At 47.5% G+C, this 20,067-nt stretch overlaps 1 protein-coding gene across 2 annotated transcripts in view; it reads left to right on the forward strand.

The window, feature by feature from the left end:
• The window catches only part of LOC105464145 (Rho guanine nucleotide exchange factor 4), a 209,245-nt gene that overhangs the window by 109,191 nt on the left and 79,987 nt on the right, over positions 1-20,067 (forward strand). The window contains exon 4 of one of the 2 annotated variants that reach the window (XM_011711806.3): positions 1,013-1,139. In XM_011711806.3, the coding sequence (XP_011710108.2) occupies positions 1,013-1,139 (127 nt within the window). Of the gene's footprint in view, positions 1-1,012; positions 1,140-16,929; positions 17,175-20,067 lie in introns of those variants that run through there. The other variant, XM_071072498.1, reaches the window with a different exon arrangement.

Raw genomic sequence — 20,067 nt, forward strand, 5'->3', positions numbered from 1 at the left:
GAAGAAATCATCACTAAAATACACATCCCTCAGCCCTCATGCCCTTAAGGACCCTTTTCCCTCTCTTCAGATCTGAGAGGGCTTCTTTTGGAGTCCTTTATGTCCAGTTTCAAGCTGGTATTGAGTTCAGACCAGGGCACAGCACAGGAACAACAAAACAAGAAACTCACCACAGGATCAGTGTTACTTTGACTTCTGGTTTCCTTCCCGTCTACCTGCTGCTGTTTGCCTCTAGAGTCCTCAGACTATAAACTCTCTGGAGCCAGGGTTTTTAGTTGTGTTCAAATGGATGGGGTGAAGCGTGCTACTCCATCTTTATCACTGTTTGTATATTGATGTTTCTGGAAATCACTAAAAGAATTTTCTAAGCACTGTTTGCTTAATAGTATGAGGAATACAAAAGCAAAAAGTAAAGGAACAAGCATTTATTTGAATACATACCACAATTTTTAAGTTAATACAAGAACTTCATAAGGTAGAAAAAAAATCAAGAGGGGCCAGGTTTCTCTCTGGACAATGAGATGATACAGAAAAGGCTCACATCCCTGGTCGTCCCAAAGCCACAGCCAACAGTGGGTCCTTACTGTCCGAAGGGCAGTGTCTGTTTCATAATTAGGAGATGTCACGGATTTCGTGAGTTATATTTTAATGAAGCATTCCAAAAAGACTATGCCTTAGCTAAAACTAACAGTTGTGCTTTTGGGGAAATATCAGGCTGTGTGACTGACCAGCTCAGGGAGAGCTGGGAGTCTGAAGACCTTCTCCACAATCCTGACTTCACCCATGGAATGACAGCCTATCCATGTGGCCAGATAGGTTGCCCACTGCAGACTCCAGGTGAAGTTTTTCTTGTGAGTTTTGATGTGAAAGTACCTCCTGGAGCTGTGCATATTTTGGTTGTGTGCTCCGTTCCCAAGGAAAAGTCCTCAGCAATTAGAAAAACTGCAGGGTAGCAATGACAGCTGTCATTTCTTTTCTTCATTTGCCCTCTGCCTCTTTCCTCCTCTTCCAGTGCTGGAGAAAGACGATCATTACCTCTCCAGAGTCTTTGAATCTCCGTAGAAGAAGCCGTCCACTCTCCCAGAGTGCTCCAACGGGACTGAACCACATGGGCTGGCCAGAGCATATACCTGGCACTGGTGAGTTATGCGCCTCTCTCTTTTGCTATGTACTCTGGATCTTGGCATGAAGGACAAGAAGTGAGTGCTGTTGGCAGCTGTATCCACTTGCCTGGCAGAAGTAGCTTGATGGTGAGAGAGATAAACAATTGTCCCCTTCCTTCAGTTAGGGAGGAGTGCCTACTATCCAAAGAAAGGGAATTTTTGGCCAGGAACAGTGGCTCATGCCTGTGATCCCAGCACTTTGGGAGGCTGAAGCAGGCGGATCACTTGAGGTCAGGAGCTCAAGACCAGCCTGGGCAACATGGTGAAACCCCGTCTCTACTAAAAATACAGGCCAGGTGTGGTGGCTCACACCTATAATCCCAGCACTTTGGGAGGCCAAGGGAGGTGGACCATCTGAGGTCGGGAGTTTGAGACCAGCCTGACCATCATGGAGAAACCCCATCTCTGCTAAAAATACAAAATTAGCCGGGCGTGGTGGTGCATGCCTGTAATCTCAGCTACTTGGGAGGCTGAGGCAAGAGAATCGCTTGAACCTCGCTAAAGGTTGCAGTGAGCCGAGATCACATCATTGCACTCCAGCCAGGGCAACAAGAGCGAAACTCTGTCTCAAAAACAAAACAAAACAAAAAAATTAGCTCAGTGTGGTGGTGCATGCCTGTAATCTCAGCTACTCTGAGGGATGAGGCAGGAGAATCGCTCGAATCTGAGAGGCAGAGGTTGTAGTGAGCTGAGATCATGCCACTGCACTCCAGCCTGGGCGACAGTGATACTCCACCTCAAAAAAATGAAAAAGGAATTCCTAGAGTCCCCCAGCTTGGCTCCATCAGTTAATTCTGAGGAGGACTACGGACTGTCCCTTCGTCTCCTAGTAGGATATATAACTTCAAGGAGACAGAATCATGTAGAGAGCTGTCTCCAATCAGCTGATGGAACTTGGGTGCTTCCCCTTCTGATGAATAATGGCCTCTTCCTTGAGTTTTATGGCAGCCTCTATGAGTCCGTTTCTCCGAACTGTAGCAAATAGCTTCAAATCACATATCTGTCCACAAAAGGCCTGGCTTTCTGTGTTAGAAGGGAACTGGGCCACAGGTGAGAGCCAGGATGGGGCCTCTTTATGTGTGACAGCTACCTTCGTCACACCCAACCCAGCGGGGCTGGACATGCTGAGTGTGGCTCAAGGCACATCTGTCTTCCAGTAGAAGGACAGATGTGGGGTCTCAAGTCTTGAGCGGGTGCAGATTGTGTTCGGTGGTGACTTTACAGTCTAAAAGCTCATGGCTGCTGGAGGGAGGGGCCAAATCTGGTGTTGAAGAAAGTGAAACAAGGGCAAAGCCTTAAGAGAGTTAGAAAAACAAAACAGCCACACCTGTCAAACGCGTGCTTTGTCCAGGCTTGGGAGGAGCGGGCTGGCAGTGGAGGCTGTTGGTAGTCAGGTCCTGTCAGTGCCGAAGACCCATAGAAAGCCAGTGCGGTGAGGCAGAGGATGACGGTGCGTGGCGCCCATAGAAAGCCAGTGCGGTGAGGCAGAGGATGACGGTGCGTGGCGCCCATAGAAAGGCAGTGCGGTGAGGCAGAGGATGACGGTGCGTGGCGGTCGGCCCCGAATGCTGGAGTTTGGCATGTGTCTTTCTAAGGAATCAGCTCTGATGCAGACTCTGAGTTGAGCTCTGAGGCTGACTCAGCACATTGGAGGTGCTGGTCCCGAGGGAGCTGGCTGCTCAGATTAGCTGGTGGATGTGGTGGCTGCCTGTCAGCAGATGGATGTATTTAGGCTGCACCGTGAAGTGGAGCTTTATTCTTCCCCACATACAGTCATGATCTTAAACTCACAAGCAAAGTTATGAAAAGGTGTTTGACAACTGTTGAACAAACTCTCCCAATTTCTTGCATGAGCCCTTCATTAAGTCATAGAGTTATTTAGAATCTTGTGAAAGGGACAGTAACCAGGGAGAGGAATCTTTTTTCCAGAGAGAATCCTCAAAGCTGATTTTGGCCTTTCAAGTCAATACCTCCTTGCAATTCAGAGCTTCATAATCATGTTGTCCTATTATTTCAGTGTCACTTGAAATAATTGGCAGATGAGCTCATTGCAGAAGAAATTTTAAAACCTTCATGCTACCAGTGACATCCAGCACGTCTGCACACCAAGGGCACTGCTCTGGAGGTCAGAAGTCAGGGCTCTAGCCACACTTCCTCCTAGGGTGAGAAATTGAGCACATCCATGGATTTCCCTCTATCTCAGGTTCCTTTTTTCTTTCTTTTTTTCTCAGAAATTCTGCAAGAAAGTAATCAGATTCCTTTTTCTTCAAAAAAGGAGTGATAGCTCCTGTTTTCCTATGTCGTAAGGATAATGGGAGGGACTAGCCTGGAGTTGAGCTTAGGAAAGCTTTCTTTTCTTAATTACTGCTTCCACTTGCAACTGATCTGTGCCTGACTTCATCAGATTTCTACTTTACAGAGATGATATTTCTAGTTTCTATCCCTGGAACTTCTCATCATTCTCATTTTTTTGATCCATTTTCTACCCAGTTCTGTGAGAATTTCTCAATTTCATCTTCTGCTTTGTTTTCCTGTTTTTTTTTTTCTCACCTGTGTTCATTGCCTTCACTAGCAGTTTGTGATCCAGTGATCATGTTTTTAATCTGCAACAATCCTTCCAATGTCCTTTGAAACCACGAAGAACAGAAAATCAGGATTTTTGTGAAGTGTTCTCGTTATTTCCAAGTTTCAGTTCATTTTCAAATTCATCTGCTCTTTTTTTGAGGTTTGTTTGTTTGTTTTTTGGTGGAGTCTTACTCTGTCACCCAGGCTGGAGTGCAGTGGCACGATCGATCTTGGCTCACTGCAACCTCCGCTTCCCGGGTTCAAGCAATTCCTGCCTCAGCCCCCAAGTAGCTGGGATTACAGGTGCCCACCACCATGCCCAGATAACTGTATTTTTAGTAGAGATGGAGTTTTGCCATGTTGGCCAGGCTGGTCTCAAACTCCTGACCTCAGGTGATCTGCCCGCCTCAGTTTCCCAAAGTGCTGGAATTACAGGTGTGAGCCACCGTGCCTGGTCTCTTTTGAGGTTTTTTATTAAGAGGTGAAATTTCTTTATTTGCTCATCTGTGTGGACAGCAGTCCTCCCCCAGCAGTGATGTGTTGTTAAATAGCACTGGAAGTGACGTTCTTTCAGAGATTATTGTCGGTTCCCGTTAACGTCCTTCAAACACAGCAGAAGTAGGATGAGGAAGGCAAGGCTTTCTTGTGATGAATGCTGTGAGTCAGCACCTAAAGGCTTGTGGGGAGCTGTCCGCTGTCCTGGTAGGGAGCTCCTCCCCCTCACTAGAATTTCTTCTCCACGTTTGGAAGGGTGGCTAAGAATCAGCCTGATGTGGGAGCAGGCCACCTCTCCCTGGCAAGTCGGTGCCCAAGATAAATCCCCACCACACCCGCACCTCTCTCAGTGGAGCCGGCAGGGCCAGGTGCAACTCTGAGAGTCCCCGGTGCCTCCAGAATCCGTGCCTGTGGCTTTGGAAGGGTGGGCTGGGTTTTACCAGGAATACCTGGTGGTGTGGTTATTTCACAAGCTGTCGGTCACCTCTTTCTTCAAACCACTTTGTTGTATCTTGTGGCTAACACCCTTCATCAGTCTCTAGTACTAGTAAAGGATGCTTTCTATTTTTTAAACAGCTTTGTTGAGCTATAGCCACATACAGTTCGGCGGCAGGATATTCACAGATATGTGCGGTCATCACCACAGTCCATTTTAGAACATTGTTAGCATCTTATAATAAGCTCTGTACCTTTAGCTATTACCCCACACCACCACCCTAAGGAACCACTTATCTACTTCCTGTCCCTATAAATTCCCTGCCCTGGATTTGTGTATGGATGGAATCATGTAGGAACTGGTCTTGTGACTGGCTTCTTTCACTTATAATAATGTTTTCAGGGTTCATCCACATGTCACATGTACTTCAGTACTTCATTTCTTTCTATGGTCAAATAATCCATTGTATGGATACACCACAGTTTGCTTATTTATTCTTCCGTTGATGAGCAATTGGATTACTTCTACTACCTTGCACTTCTGTGCTGTGGAGATGGCTTCTTTCCTTAAATCTCAGGAACCAACCTCTGCTAGGTTTAGACTTTTCTTTTATGGCGTCCTCACTTCTCAGCCTTCATACAATTGAAAACAGTTAGGGCCTTGCTCTGGATTAGGCCTTGGCTTAAAGGAGTGCTGTGGCTCCTTTTTGATCTTCTATCTAGACCACGAAAACTTTCTTCCTATTGCAAAAAGGCTGTTTCACTTTCTCATTCATGTGCTAACTGGAGCAGCACTTTTAATTTCCTACAAGAACTTCTCCTTCACTTTCAGGACTTGGGCAACTGTTTGGCTTGAGAGGCCTAGCTTCTGGGCCATCTTGGCTTTGACATGCCTTCCTTACTAAGCTGAATCATTTCTAGCTTTTGATTTAGAGATATGTGACTCTTCTTTTCACTTGAAAACTTAAAGGCCATTACTGGGTTATTAATTGGCCTAATTTCCATATTGTGTCTCATGAATAGGGAAGCCCAAGGAGAGGGAGAGAGACAGAGGAATGGATGGTTGGTGGAGCAGTCAGAACACATAACATTTATTGATTAAATTTGCCATCTTCTATAGGCACAAGTTCATGGCATGTCTTCACTTCTTGTTTTCTCTGTCTCATCTTTTGATTGCTCTATTCCTTCTTTACTGTTTTCTGTTTCACTGAGTGAATATTGTCTAATGTAGTATTTTAATTTTATTAATGATTCTTTCGCTATATTTTTTAAGGTTTGTTTTTAGTGGTAGCTTTAGCATTTCATGTATATATATAACTTACCAGCATCAACTTCAGATTTATGCTAACTTAATTCCAGTAATGTATAGAACTATTACACCTTTATAGCTCTATTCCCTTCCCCCTTTTTGTGTGGTATGATTGTTATGCATATTATACCTATCAATGTCATAAAGCCAGAAGCGCATTAGTAAAATGATTACCATATGTCACCATTTTCTTAGCCTATTACAGCTTTTCTCTCATCTATCTCCTTTATGCTGTTATTGACATATATTACATTTTTATATTATATGCTCAATAATACATTATACACATATTATTTTATACAATTGCTTAAGAGAAGAAAAGAGAAAATAAGAATAGTGTTTTTTATAATTACATAATTACGTTTTCTAGTACCCTTTTTGTATTCATGTGGATTTACATTATCATCTGGGGTCATTTGCTTTCAGTCTAAAGAACTCCCTTTAGTATTTCTTATAAGTTAGGTCTACTAGCAACAAATTTTCTCAGTTTTGTTTATCTGGGAAAATCCTTATTTAGTCTTCATTTTTGAAAGGTTAGCTTTCTGCATAAAGGATTCTTAGTTGTCAAGATTTCTTTTTAAAAAATCCTTGTAGCAGGCCTTCGACAAAATTCAACAGCCCTTCATGCTAAAAACCCTCAATAAACTAGGTATTGATGGAACGTATCGCAAAATAATAAGAGCTATTTATGACAAACTCATAGCCAATATCATACTAAATGGGCAAAGACTGGAAGCATTCCCTTTGAAAACTGGCACAAAAGAGGGATGTCCTCTCTCACCACTCCTATTCAACATAGTGTTGGAAGTTCTGGCCAGGGCAATCAGGCAAAAGAAAGAAATAAAGGGTATTCAATTTGGAAAAGAGGAAGTCAGATTGTCCCTGTTTGCAAATGACATGACTGTATATTTAGAAAACCCTGTCATCTCAGCCCAAAATCTCCGTAAGCTGATAAGCAACTTCAGCAAAGTCTCAGGATACAAAATCAATGTGCAAAAATCACAAGCATTCCTATACACCAATAACAGACAAACAGCCAAATCATGAGTGAACTCCCATTCACAATTGCTTCAAAGAGAATAAAATTTCTAGGAATCCAACTTACAAGGGATGTGAAGGACCTCTTCAAGGAGAACTACAAACCACTGCTCAACGAAATAAGAGGACACAAACAAATGGAAGAACATTCCATGCTCATGGAGAGGAAGAATCAATATCATGAAAATGGTCATACTGCCCAAGGTAATTTATAGATTCAATGCCATCCCCATCAAGCTATCAAGGACTTTCTTCACAGAATTGGAAAAAACTGCTTTAAAGTTCATGTGGAACCAAAAAAGAGCCCACATTGCCAAGACAGTCCTAAGCAAAAAGAACAAAGCTGGAGGCATCATGCTACCTGACTTCAAACTATACTACAAGTCTACAGTAACCAAAACAGCATGGTACTGGAACCAAAACAGGGATATAAACCAATGGAACAGAACAGAGGCCTCAGAAATAACACCACACATCTACAACCATCTGATCTTTGACAAACTTGACAAAAACAAGAAATGGGGAAAGGATTCCCTTTTTAATAAGTGGTGTTGGGGAAACTGGCTAGCCATAAGTAGAAAGCTGAAACTAGATCCTTTCCTTATACTTTATATAAGAATTAATTCAAGGTGGATTAAAACTTAAATGTTAGACCTAAAACCATAGAAGCCCTAGAAGAAAACCTAGGCAATACCATTCAGGACATAGGCGTGGGCACAGACTTCATGACTAAAACACCAAAAGCAATGGCAACAAAAGCCAAAATAGACAAATGGGATCTAATTAAACTAAAGAGCTTCTGCACAGCAAAAGAAACTACCATTAGAGTGAACAGGCAACCTACAGAATGGGAGAAAATTTTTGCAATCTACCCATCTGACAAAGAGCTAATATCCAGAACCTACAAAGAACTTAAACAAATTTACAAGAAAAAAAAACCATCAAAAAGTGGGCAAAAGATATGAACAAACACTTCTCAAAAAAAGACATTTATGCAGCCAACAGACACATGAAAAAGTACTCATCACTGGTCATCAGAGAAATGCAAATCAAAACCACAATGAGATACCATCTCACACCAGTTAGAATGGTGATCATTAAAAAGTCAGAAAACAACAGATGCTGGAGAGCATGTGGAGAAATAGGAATGCTCTTACACTGTTAGTGGGAGTGTAAACCAGTTCAACCATTGTGGAAGACAGTATGGCGATTCCTCAAGGATCTAGAATGAGAAATACCATTTGACCCAGTGATCCCATTATGGGGTATATACCCAAAGGATTATAAATCATGCTACTATAAAGACACATGCACATGTATATTTTTTGCAGCACTATTCACAATAGCAAAGACTTGGAACTGACCCAGATGTCCATCAATGATAGACTGGATTAAGAAAATGTGGCATATATGCATCATGGAATACTATGAAGCCATAAAAAAGGATGAGTTCATGTCCTTTGCAGGGCCATGGATGAAGCTGGAAACCATCATTCTGAGCAAACTATCACAAGGACAGAAAACCAAACACCGCATGTTCTCACTCATAGGTGGGAAGTGAACAATGAGAACACTGGGACACAGAGCAGGGAACATCACACAGGGAGGCCTGTCATGGGGTGGGGAGCAGAAAGAGAGATAGCATTAGGAGAAATACCTAATGTAAATGATGAGTTAATGGGTACAGCACACCAGCATGGCACATGTATATGTATGTAACAAACCTGCACGTTGTGCACATGTACCTTAGAACTTAAAAGTATAATTTAAATAAATAAATAAATATTTAAAAATCCTTTTAGCACATTTAACAAAACTATCCCACTGTCTTCTGGCTTCTAGAGTTTCTGCTAAGAAATCAACTGTTAATCATATTGAAGAAGGCTTGATAAGTTATATGTTGTTTGCTGCTATTCTCTTGTGGCTTTTGGGATATATTCCCCCTTTCAACATTTTTACTTTCTTTTACTTTCAGCATTTTTACTATGATGTGTCTTTGTGGATCTCTGGAATTATTTTACTTGGAAATAACTGAGTTTCCTGGGTGTGTAGGTTATTGTTTTTCAATACATTTGGAAAGTTTCAGCCATTGTTTCTTTGAATATTTTCCCCTTCTCCTTTCTCTCTTTCTGATATTCCCATTACACATATGTTGGTGCACTTAATGGTGTCCTACACTTCTCTGAGGCTTTGTTCATTTTTTTCATGGTTTTCCCTCTGTTCTTTGGCTTGAGTAATTTCTATCGATCTACAAGTTTGCTAATTATTTCTTCCATCTGTTCAAACCTGCTCTTGAGCCCTTCCAGTGAACTTTTTATTTCAGTTATTGTACTTTTCAACTCCAGAATTTCTTTTAAAACTTTGAATATGTTCACTGATATTCTGTTTGATGAGACATTGTCATCACATCTTTTGTCTTTTAATCATGTTTCCTTCAGTTCTGTGAACATGTTTATAATTACTACTTTGGACTTGATAAATCTGATACATAGTCATTCTCACAGGCAGTTTCTATTACCTGGTTTTTTCCCCATTGTATGGGTCAGACTTTCCTGTTCCTTTGCATATGTCATAATTTTTGGTTGGAAACTGGACATTTTAGATAATATTATAGCCAGTCTGAGAACCACTTCCCCACTAGGTTTGCTATTATTTGCTTATTTACTAACTAGATGAACTGTTTTATTTTAGTGAAGTCTGTTTCCCTTCCCATGGGGTTAACCTTCTGATGTTGCTCCTAAAGGAGATCTAGCACTGGGTATGCCTACAGTCACTCATGGATGATGGTGGCTTTACTAGGGCTGTCTTCTGTATTTCTCTGACCACACCACACTGTTAAGCTCCACTCACTGGCTGCTGATTGCTCTGTTATTTTCAATATTGTCCTGGGGCATAAATTGCTTTACAAGCTCTCAAATTCTGGCGCACCTCAGAAAGGATCACTTTCTGAGGTCAGTGTTTGGTATTTCTTCTGATCCTAGAAGGGCTCCTCCCAGCTACCTTATTCTCTGTCCTCTCATACAAACTAGTGGGGTCCAGGCTATATCTCCATTAGAACCACAGATTTCCCCTCATTTCCTTTCATTGCAACCTCCACTGTTCTTGAAAGCACCTTTAGGTTCCAGCTTCTCCATGCTCTGCTACAAACTGAGCCTAGTTCCTTTAGGAAAAGATCAGGAGCTATCTGTTTTACAACCTGCTTCCCCCAAGCAAAATCTTTGAGCCAGAGCTCTGTGGTGGGGACAATGGCAAGCTCTGCGAGCCCTTGGGGAGGGAGAGCAGTAGCCTAAAGCCGTCTCAGCTGGCCTCTCCTGGCATGGAACTACCACCTTAGAAGCAGGGGGAAAGGCTATCCAAGCCTCAGTATTCTCAGCTTGCCAAAGAAGGAAGTCACCCCGGCTCGGCACTCTCACCAGTAACAGGTGGCTTCCTGACTGAGCCTCAGCAACAGGTGGCTGGGGGCAGGATGAGAAATGCCACTGTCCTCCTCTTCCAGGGAAGAAAGATCCCTGGCTGAGAGGTGGGGGGAGAAGGAGCCCTGTGTTGTTGGCTGTAGTCTGGAGTGGAGTCTCTGCCTCACTGAGCTGTAAAGGGGGAGAGGGGAACGATCTTGGTTAAAACCCTACAGATTCTCACCTTTCTTACTGAATTGTCATTGATTTTCTTGAAGGGATGTTTCTTTTTTTCTTTTTCTTTTTCTTTTTTTTTTTTTTTTTTTGCTGGGGAGGCGGGCGGCAACAGAGTCTTGCTCTGTTGCCCAGGCTGGAGTGTAGTGGCACAATCTCAGCTCACTGCAACTTCTGCCCTCCTGGTCCAAGCAATTCTCCCACCTCAACCTCCCGAGTAGCTGGGATTACAGGCATGCACCACCACGCCTGGCTAATTTTTGTATTTTTAGTAGAGACGGGATTTCACCACGTTGGCCAGGCTGATCTTGAATTCCTGACCTCAAGTGATCTGCCCAACTCGGCCTCCTAAAGTGCTGGGGTTACAGGCATGAGGCACCATGCCTGGCCTTGAATAGATGTTTCTTTATTTGCTGTTTACTCTTCAGGACCATTTCAGATGTTTTAAATGGTTGTTTTTAAAAGTGTTCACCAGTTTCACTGAGGAGCAGGTCAATGGAGTTCCTCTCACTGTCCTGCAAAAGTCAATCTCATGTTCTCTAGTATTGGTCATTTCAGTGAGAGTCTTAGAGAGATGTTGAATGGCTGTGCTCATGGCATATCTAGATAGGTTTTTTTTTTTTTTTTTTTTTTTTGAGATGAGGTCTTACTCTGTTGTCCAGGCTGGAGTGCAGTGGCACAATTTTGGCTCACTGCAACCTCCGCCTCCCAAGTTCAAGTGATTCTCCTGCCTCAGCCTCCCGAGTATCTGGGACTACAGGCGCACGCCAGCAAGCCAGGCTAATTTTTGTATTTTTAGTAGAGACGGGGTTTCTCCATGTTGGCCAGGCTGGTCTCGAACTCCTGACCTCAGGTGATCCGCCCACGTCGGCCTCCTAAAGTGCTGGGATTACAGGCATGAGCCACCGCGCATGGCCTAGATACATTTCTTTTTTTTTTTTTTTGAGACGGAGTCTTGCTCTGTTGCCCAGGCTGGAGTGCAGTGGTGCGATCTCGGTTCACTGCAAGCTCCGCCTCCTGGGTTCATGCCATTCTCCTGCCTCAACCTCCCAAGTAGCTGGACTACAGGTGCCCACCACCTTGCCCAGCTAATTTTTTGTATTTTTAGTAGAGACAGGGTTTCACCGTGTTAGCCAGGATGGTCTCCACCTCCTGACCTTGTGATCCGCCCACCGCAGCCTCCCAAACTGCTGGGATTACAGGCATGAGCCACCACACCCGGCCGGCCTAGATACATTTCTTAAACTTCCTTCTTATATCCCCAGCAGCTAGCATGATGTGCTGCATATAGAAGGTTTATGGTGTTATTTGCCAAGGACATTGATGGTATTCCAACACAGAGTGTCTGGGGAATCCTCTGAGTGGGGAGAAAGGGAATTAATGGTTGCACAGTGGTTCAAAGCATGAGTGGCGAGCACTGGAACCAATTCCACCACTTCCCAGGTGTATAACCTTGGATTAGTCTGAGCCTCAGTTAATTTCAGTGGCAAAATGGGGCTAAAATAAAAGCTATTAGATAAAGTTGTAGAGATTAAATAGTATATGCAACGTACCTCACATCTGGTATATGCTTAATAAATGCCAGCTAATATTTCAGACATTGCTAGGTGCGGCTGCCTATCTACACATCATTCACTTAATCCTCACAATAATCCTGCAGAAGTAGTTGTCAGTATTCCTATTTGTGGATGAGGAGAGAAGACACAGGAAGATTAAGTAATTTGCCCAAGGTCACAACTAGTAAGAGACAGAACTGAACCCAGGATTGAACCCACATCACTCTGGCCTTGGGCTTCTTTCCATCCAGCACTGTCGTGGAAACTGAAGTGCAGGGTTAATTAGGAGAGACAGGGAAGAAGGCTGTCTGTAGACTTAGATAAGCTTTGATCCCATTCTGTTTCTGTTTTTACATGTAGAGTAGAATTTCGTTGACCACCTTCACATCATCAAGCCAGCCTCAAAAAACACTGAACCTTCTGTGCTGACCTTTCTGATAAAGACACTGCATTATTAATTCGTATATACATACTCACACACATTGCATACATATACACACTATATATATACAGTCATGTGCCATATAACAGCATTTTGGTCAATTACAGATTGCATATACAATGGTGGTCCCCTAAGATTACAATGGAGCTAAAAAAAATCACTAGGTGATGAGTGAATGTGAAGTACACTATGTAGACGTTATAAACTTTATAGAACAAATTGCAGTCCTGCAAGCTGTATTCACGTTAAGTCCCTTATACAAGTGTACCATTACTATGTTAATATTTTATACCATACGTTTACTGTGCCTTTCCTATGTTTTGATTTTTTAGTTACAAGAATACTTACCATTGTGTTACCACCCTACAGTATTCAGTATAGTAACCTGCTGTACAGGTTTGCAGCCTAGGAGCAATAGGCTCTACCAGATAGCCTAGGTGTGCAGTAGGCTGTACATTTAGGCTGTGTAAGTTATGCTCTATGATGGTCGCACAAGAAAATCACCTAACACATTTCTCAGAACATATCCTTGTTCAACAACGCATGACTGTATATGAACAATGTATGTAAATGAACCTAAATGATTATTTATGATTATAAACCTACCATGTGATGGTAAAGGGATCACCCATCTCTTTTAATAGTACCAGAAGTGGGTCTGTAAGCTTTCTGGGGATGGAATCTTCCCCTGGTGAAGGCAGCTAAGTCTCCCTGTGCCAGTCTTTATCCCCAGAGATCTCCAGCACCTTTGATGGTGTTAATTTCAGCTGTCCTCACCCCCAGGGTCTTACGAAACATGGATCCCCTTTTCACACTGGAGTTCAAATGGGGACACTCTACCCTTACCCACAGGACAGCTAGGAGCAGGAGACCTGATTGAGATTTACTGAGGTCTCCAGAAGATTAAAAAGGAAAATGGAGGCCGGGCGCGGTGGCTCAAGCCTGTAATCCCAGCACTTTGGGAGGCCGAGGCGGGCGGATCACAAGGTCAGGAGATCGAGACCACAGTGAAACCCCGTCTCTACTAAAAATACAAAAAATTAGCCGGGCACGGTGGCGGGCGCCTGTAGTCCCAGCTACTCAGGAGGCTGAGGCAGGAGAATGGCGGGAACCCGGGAGGCGGAGCTTGCAGTGAGCCAAGATCGCGCCACTGCACTCCAGCCTGGGCAACAGCGTGAGACTCCGTCTCAAAAAAAAAAAAAAAAGGAAAATGGACTCAGTAAAAGCATGGGGCTCGGCTGTCTGCCTGACACAGTGGCTCACACAGGCTCCTGCTCAGGCCACAGCCATCTTTCTGCACTGGCGTGGCACCTTCCACTTAGCAGCACACCTCATGCCCCTAAAAGTCCTGACCCGAGACAGCGAGAATCCTCCCTTTCCTTCCCAGCTGACCGTTGGGTCCAGCCCCACCCCCCCGCCCCGTTCCTCCAGGGGCTGCTTGCCCAGCACAGAGACTGCAGCAGGTGCACTGTACTCCCTGGACACAGTGGTGGGTAAGGCCCCTCTGCCCTCACGGCACACCTGGTCTGCAGGGAGCAGACAGGGGAGAAGCAGCAAGCCACTGACAGACAGAATAAGTGCTCGGAAGGAATCAGTGAAGCCTCACTGAGGAGGGACATTCACTGAGATCTGAAGACCAAGAAGGAGCCAAGCCATGAAAAGCCAAGAGCATCCCAGGTGAAAGGGGCAGTAAGTGCCAGGCCCTGAGGTGAGAAGGAGCAGCAGCAAGGTGGCGGCTGTAGCAGAAGTGCAGGCAGCAGGGGACAGAGAGGGACAGAAGGAGGAGGAGAAGTCAGTCAGGCAGAACATGCAGCATCCCCCAGGTCTTACTAAGTGTGAGGGGAAGCCTCTGAAGATACTGACGCAGGAGAGGAACAAGATGTGATTATGTGTATTTTAGGGCTCCCTTGGGCTGCTTAGTGGGTGACACTGACACTGTCACCAAGCACAGTATGGCGGTGGTAGCAGTAGAGTAAGAGAGAAATGGACAACTTGGACATTTATTTTGGAAGTAGACCGCACAAGACTTGCAGAGCCTGGGAGGGGTAGTGGACTCTGGCAGTGGCCCCAGCACTTCTCCCCACCCACCAGGGCTAAGCTTGCAACTTTGGAAGGACAGCTGTAGGACACAGATGGTGACCCCATGCAGAAGAGCCTGCATGAGAAATGAGGAGTGGGAGAACTGCTCTTCCCAAGGACAAGAAGGAATGGAAGCAGGCTGGGTGCAGTGGCTCACGTCTGTAATCCCAGCACTTTGGGAGGCTGAGGCGGGCGGATCACAAGGTCAGGAGATCAAGACCATCCTGGCCAACCTGGTGAAGCCCCGTCTCTACTAAAAATACAAATATTAGCTGGGCGTGGTGGCACATGCCTGTAATCCCAGCTACTTGGGAGGCTGAGGCAGGAGAATCGCTTGAACCAGGGAGTCGTAGGTTGCAGTGAGCCGAGATCGCACCACTGCACTCCAGCCTGGTGACAGAACGAGATAACGTTTCAAAAAAAAAGAATGGAAGCAGAGGCTGGAAGGTTGCATGCTGGGTATAAAGTGACCAGGAAAGGTACTCTTTGCTGGAGGAACTGAGGAGGGGGCCTTGATGTGATGATCTGAGTCACCTCCCAACTCCCATCCAGTTAAACACCCAGCAACACCAGTTATTACCTTAAGCATGTACGGAGCTTCTAGTCTACATAGGCCTGTGGTGGCCTACTGCCCCAGCCCCTGGGTTGTTAGGTCGGATATTCATATACTCAAGATAGACAAGATACTAGAGGTCTCACAAGGAGAAGGGGACAGGGTCTATGAAGCTGCAGAACCCCTATGGTACAGAGCTTGGAGCACATATAGCTTCCAGATGGAGATGGGCCACAGGAAACGGACCCCAGTGGAGGGCAGAGCACCAAATGCCCAGTTTTCTAACACCCACCCTATACTAGCTGGTGTGCTGGAGCAACGCATGCACCTCTCATTTCATCCTCTCCCTCTCAATACCTCTGCTGCTTACATTAGAACCCGCCCCCAAGGGCTTTGGGGGAACTATGATGCGATGCACATGGCGGGGGTGGGCAGTCAGGGGAAGGCCATCAGCAGCCCTGATTAGCCGCTATCACGACTGCCCCTCAACCTCCAAAGGGAGACCGAGTCTCCCACAGTTCTTCACCTCCTGCAATTTGCATTTGCATTTCATATTTTGACTTCTTGTCACCTTGTGTGGAGCTTCTGGGTGGACTCTAAGAACCTACAAGAACCTATGTGTGTCTGGGAGGGGCAGATGAAATAGTAATGCCCTTCCCTATCCACCCTCCACCTCGCACAGACACTCCGGAAAAAACCTGTAACTCCTGGCTCCTTGCCCTGCACCTCATGGCCCCCATCTTTGTGTGTGAACTCTTGCACTGTAAAATCCAGTCACTGAACTCTTCCACACGCTTTCTAAAATCGTTTGGCATGGACTACTTTGCACTGCCCCTTAATCACCACGGGGTGTGCCCCAGGAAGGGCGCGCTCCTGCCAGGGCTGTTGGGAGGGTCGCAGGCGGCAGGTGGTTCCCGCTCACGGGGCGCGTGGCTGAGCGGAGATGAGGGGCGTGTCTGGGCCGCGCGCTCCCCCTCTGGCGCTGCCCGTCTGCCCGCCCGGTGTCTGCCCGGGGATAGCGGGGCCACCTGCTTGCGTCCTCGCCCGGGATGGCGTGGGACGCGCCGCCAACGGTCCGAGCTGGAATCCTTGCGAAGAAATAGTGGGCGCCCACCAGTCCTCACCACCGCCGCCACGACGCGCCTGGGCGTCGCCTCATCAGGATGGCCCTGTCCTGACAGGCTGCGGACGCAGGTGGCGGCGGCGCGGCCCTGCGGGCACCGAGAGCGACCCGGAGCCCCGCGCCCGCGCCCGCCGCAGCCGCTCCAGTCCTGCGTGCGCGCCTGCGTGAGCGCGTGCCGACCGGGCCCGCGACCCGCACTGGGGTCGCTGCCGCGGCTCCGCGCAGCCCGGGCGGCCAGTAGTGGGCAGCGAGCTGCCGCGCCGCGCCCTGCCCGGAGGGCGTCTGGCCTCGCTCCCAGCCGCGGGCGCACCGCGCCTGCCGAGGGTCCCCGCCGCGGCCGCAGAGCCCGAGCCTGGGGCCAGCCGAGAGCCTCCTTAACGGAGCCCCATGATGTCAGCGGGCCCGGAGCGGCGGCCGCGCGGCGACGAGGATGGGGCTGAGGACGCCGCGCGGCCGCCCGCACGCCCCTTGCCCTCCGACGGCGACCCCGGCCCCGGCTCGCGCGTCCCGTCCCTCGGCAGCCCCGCGGCCGCCGCCCCGCCGCCCCCGGCCCAGCCTCCCCCGAGCCTGTGGCTGGAGCTCGGGCCCGCCTGCATGCGGGCGCAGCAATGCCCCAGCGAGTCCAGCGGGCAGACGAGTGGCGATCTCGGCACTAGCAGCAGCAGCAGCGCCGGGCTGTCCCCGGGCTCCGACTCGGACAGCAGCGGAGTGGTGTGTGGCGGCCGCGGCGGCATGCGCGGCGCCCTGTCCCGCTCCTGGAGCCTGGAGAGCCTGCGCTCGGCCACCGCCGGTAAGGGCGCCGCCGCCCCCGCGCCGCGCGCGCCCTCCCGCGCCCGGGTCTGTGCTCCTGCGACCCTCCCCTCTTCCTGCTTTTCCTTCTCCTCCCTCACTTTCTGCCTGTTGTTTCCATCTCCTGGTCCCTTCCTTCCCATTGCTTCGCCCTGCTCTTCCTTTTCTTTTTCTGGTTTCCTTCTGATTCCCCCTACCTGTCTCTCTGATCCACGTCTACTGGTGGGCCACTTGTTACAGCCGGGACCTTGTTGGCCCCCATACCAGGGCGCATTGTCAACTGGGAAACTGAGTGATTAAGGTGAGACTAGAATTTGGTGCCTGATGCGCTGTGTTCCTTTCCCCAAACTGTTCTTGACCAATTGCATCTGTCTGGCTTTCCCTACGGCAGCTGCTTAGCCTCTGTAAAGCCAGGAGGATGGAAGAGGGCCGCCGCCGGAGGGTGGAACGGATTGCGCCACCTGGCTGTGAGTGTGCTTGGTCCTGACCCCAGGGCTGCGGCTCCCAGCGGAGGGGGCTGGTCCTGGGCCCTCTGAACAAGACTGTGCTTTATAGACCTGGCATTGCTCTGGTGTCCCCTGGGACCGTGTGCTCCCTGTAGTGCTCCCGAATCTACCTGGAGGGCTGAATTTGGGTTACTGGTTGAGAGAAGATTTTGTCCCTAAATACTAATCGAGCAAGGAAGTCAAGAGTGGTTTTATGAATGGTGATCACCTACCCTTGGTTATTTGCTGACAGAATTCCTTATATTTCACTTCTTGCGAACATTCTCAAATATGGTAGCTTTTGCAGTGGGGTTTGTAAAGGGAGACAGTTGCTGCCTGAAAATGAGGGAGTTATACACCCACTATGCTTCTGCATGGGGCTGGAGGTGTACCCTGTGAAAGCTACAGGGCCTCACTTAGGTGTGGAATGAGACTCTGAGGTCGGGGTCACAGCATCAAAGGCAGACGAGCAGAGGGCCATAGGGATGGCAGAATGTGGAGCACAGGCCTTGTTGGGGAGGCATAGAGCAAGGTCGGCTCTGGATGGGTTGAGAGCACCTGGAATGACAGATTCAGGGCTTGGACTTTGCAGTCAGCGAGTTTGGAAGAGGAAAGTGAAGGACATGCAGACCTCTGCATTGAGCACTCCATGACTCATATGCCCTCTCCCAAAACATACACATGAAATTCAGAAAAGTTGAATAATCCAGCTGTTGATGTCTCCTCCAACTGAGAATTTTCCATTGTTCTGCAGCTCTGATTCCATCACATCCCGGTTCCCCTGAAACTGTCCTTTCCCTCCTCTCTGGAGCTTAAATAGAACCCATTTTGGGAACCCCAAGCTAGATTATATCCTAAGTGGGGCCTGAAGCAAACTGGCAGCGGACTCCTGCCCCTTTCCTTAGACGGTTTTCCTTCCTTTCCAGAGGCCTCAGTCCTCCTGGGGACACCTCCTCCTTCCTTCCTTCTGTCCCAGGGTAAGTGCACCAGTGCGACAGATGGAAATGGAAGAGACCCTAGTTTATTAGGCAGCCCTGAGATCCAGGGACTCCCTGGTTTATTAGGGCAGCCCAGGGACACAGAGGCAGCCTGGATGATTTTCAGAGATAACAGCGATGTTTGCATGAAGATCTGGAGAGAGAGAGAGTTGGGGGCAGGGGGTGGGGAAGGAGGACAGGGTAAAAGCTGAGGCCTAGGAGGTTGCTCTTTGAGGGGTGCAGGGCTGCCTGGCAATGGCAGGGCAGGGTTTAAAACAACGTGATGTCGTCAGAGTTGATGTGAGACCCGGAAATGAATGTTGTGCCCCTCGCAGACACTGCACCACTGAGGATAGGCTCTGGGTATCTCTAGGTCCATAGGCAGCACACTACCCCGGGAGTGCTGGTGAGTAACCAGCCACAGAGGCAGTGAGGAAGACATTTAAAGTCACCTCTTCATCTTCTCTGCCCCCACTTCCTGCCTTGTTTGGTAGGACCTGCGTCTGCAGTGACCAATGCTCGACGTGTGAAAAGACACTGCCGTGTATGCCTTAGAGCTGGTTGAGTCTGTGAAGCTGTCTGTCCTTCTTTACTGGTCAGAATTAACTGTGGTGCCTAAGACTCGCCTCTCTTCTTCTACAGTGGCACTAGCTATTTCCCGTCCCTGGGAGGAATTGCGGAAACAGGCACTCAAATAATCCTCTTTGAATATGTGGTTCAGATGAGGAAATCTGGTTGGAAAAGGCTGGTAAAGGAGGAGAACTTGAAGGGAGGAGGGAAGGGAAGTTACCTTTGGAGCACTCCCTGCATGCCAGGCACAGTATTCCCTGCTAATGTGGGTTTGAAACAGGCTCAGAGGTGTGGTAACTTACCCAAAGTTACCTGGTGAGGCTGTGTCTGAGCAGAGCTTCAGGCCCGGGTGCGCATAACGTGATGGGACCCTTTGCTGGGTTTTCAACCAGTCTGTGCCAGCGAGGACGGGTAGCGTGCCGGTCTGACTGGTGCGTCGGAATAGTCCTGACTGCTCACATGCTCGCTGATGTTACTGTTTTCATTCAACAACCATGGCTTTTTCCTGGGTGCCAGCTTTCCTATTTGCAAAGGAAAGAAATTAAAAGTGAAGGTCTGACCTCTTTGTTAATTACCTCTAAAATACCATGACTCTAGTCAGGGGTATTGATCTGGGGGCTGTGCCCCACTGAGTTGCCATTGGTGGCACATCGTGTTTCTGTTTGACTAGTCTAACGACTGAGACAAAGGACACATGTGTTTAACTAAACTGCGTTTCTCTCTTAAGGAAGATTAAGAGTTCCCAGTCAGGGATCCTTAGCACAGCTTGATTTGTGTGTGATTTTTGTAGTGGGGCCTGTCGCTAAACATTTTTGGAGTTCCCAGCAAGAATCTGAAAAGTGAGTGCTTGGGACTGGGTAGC

This window comes from Macaca nemestrina, chromosome 11 (genome assembly GCF_043159975.1).
Source record: "Macaca nemestrina isolate mMacNem1 chromosome 11, mMacNem.hap1, whole genome shotgun sequence".
Classification (NCBI taxonomy): domain Eukaryota; kingdom Metazoa; phylum Chordata; class Mammalia; order Primates; family Cercopithecidae; genus Macaca; species Macaca nemestrina.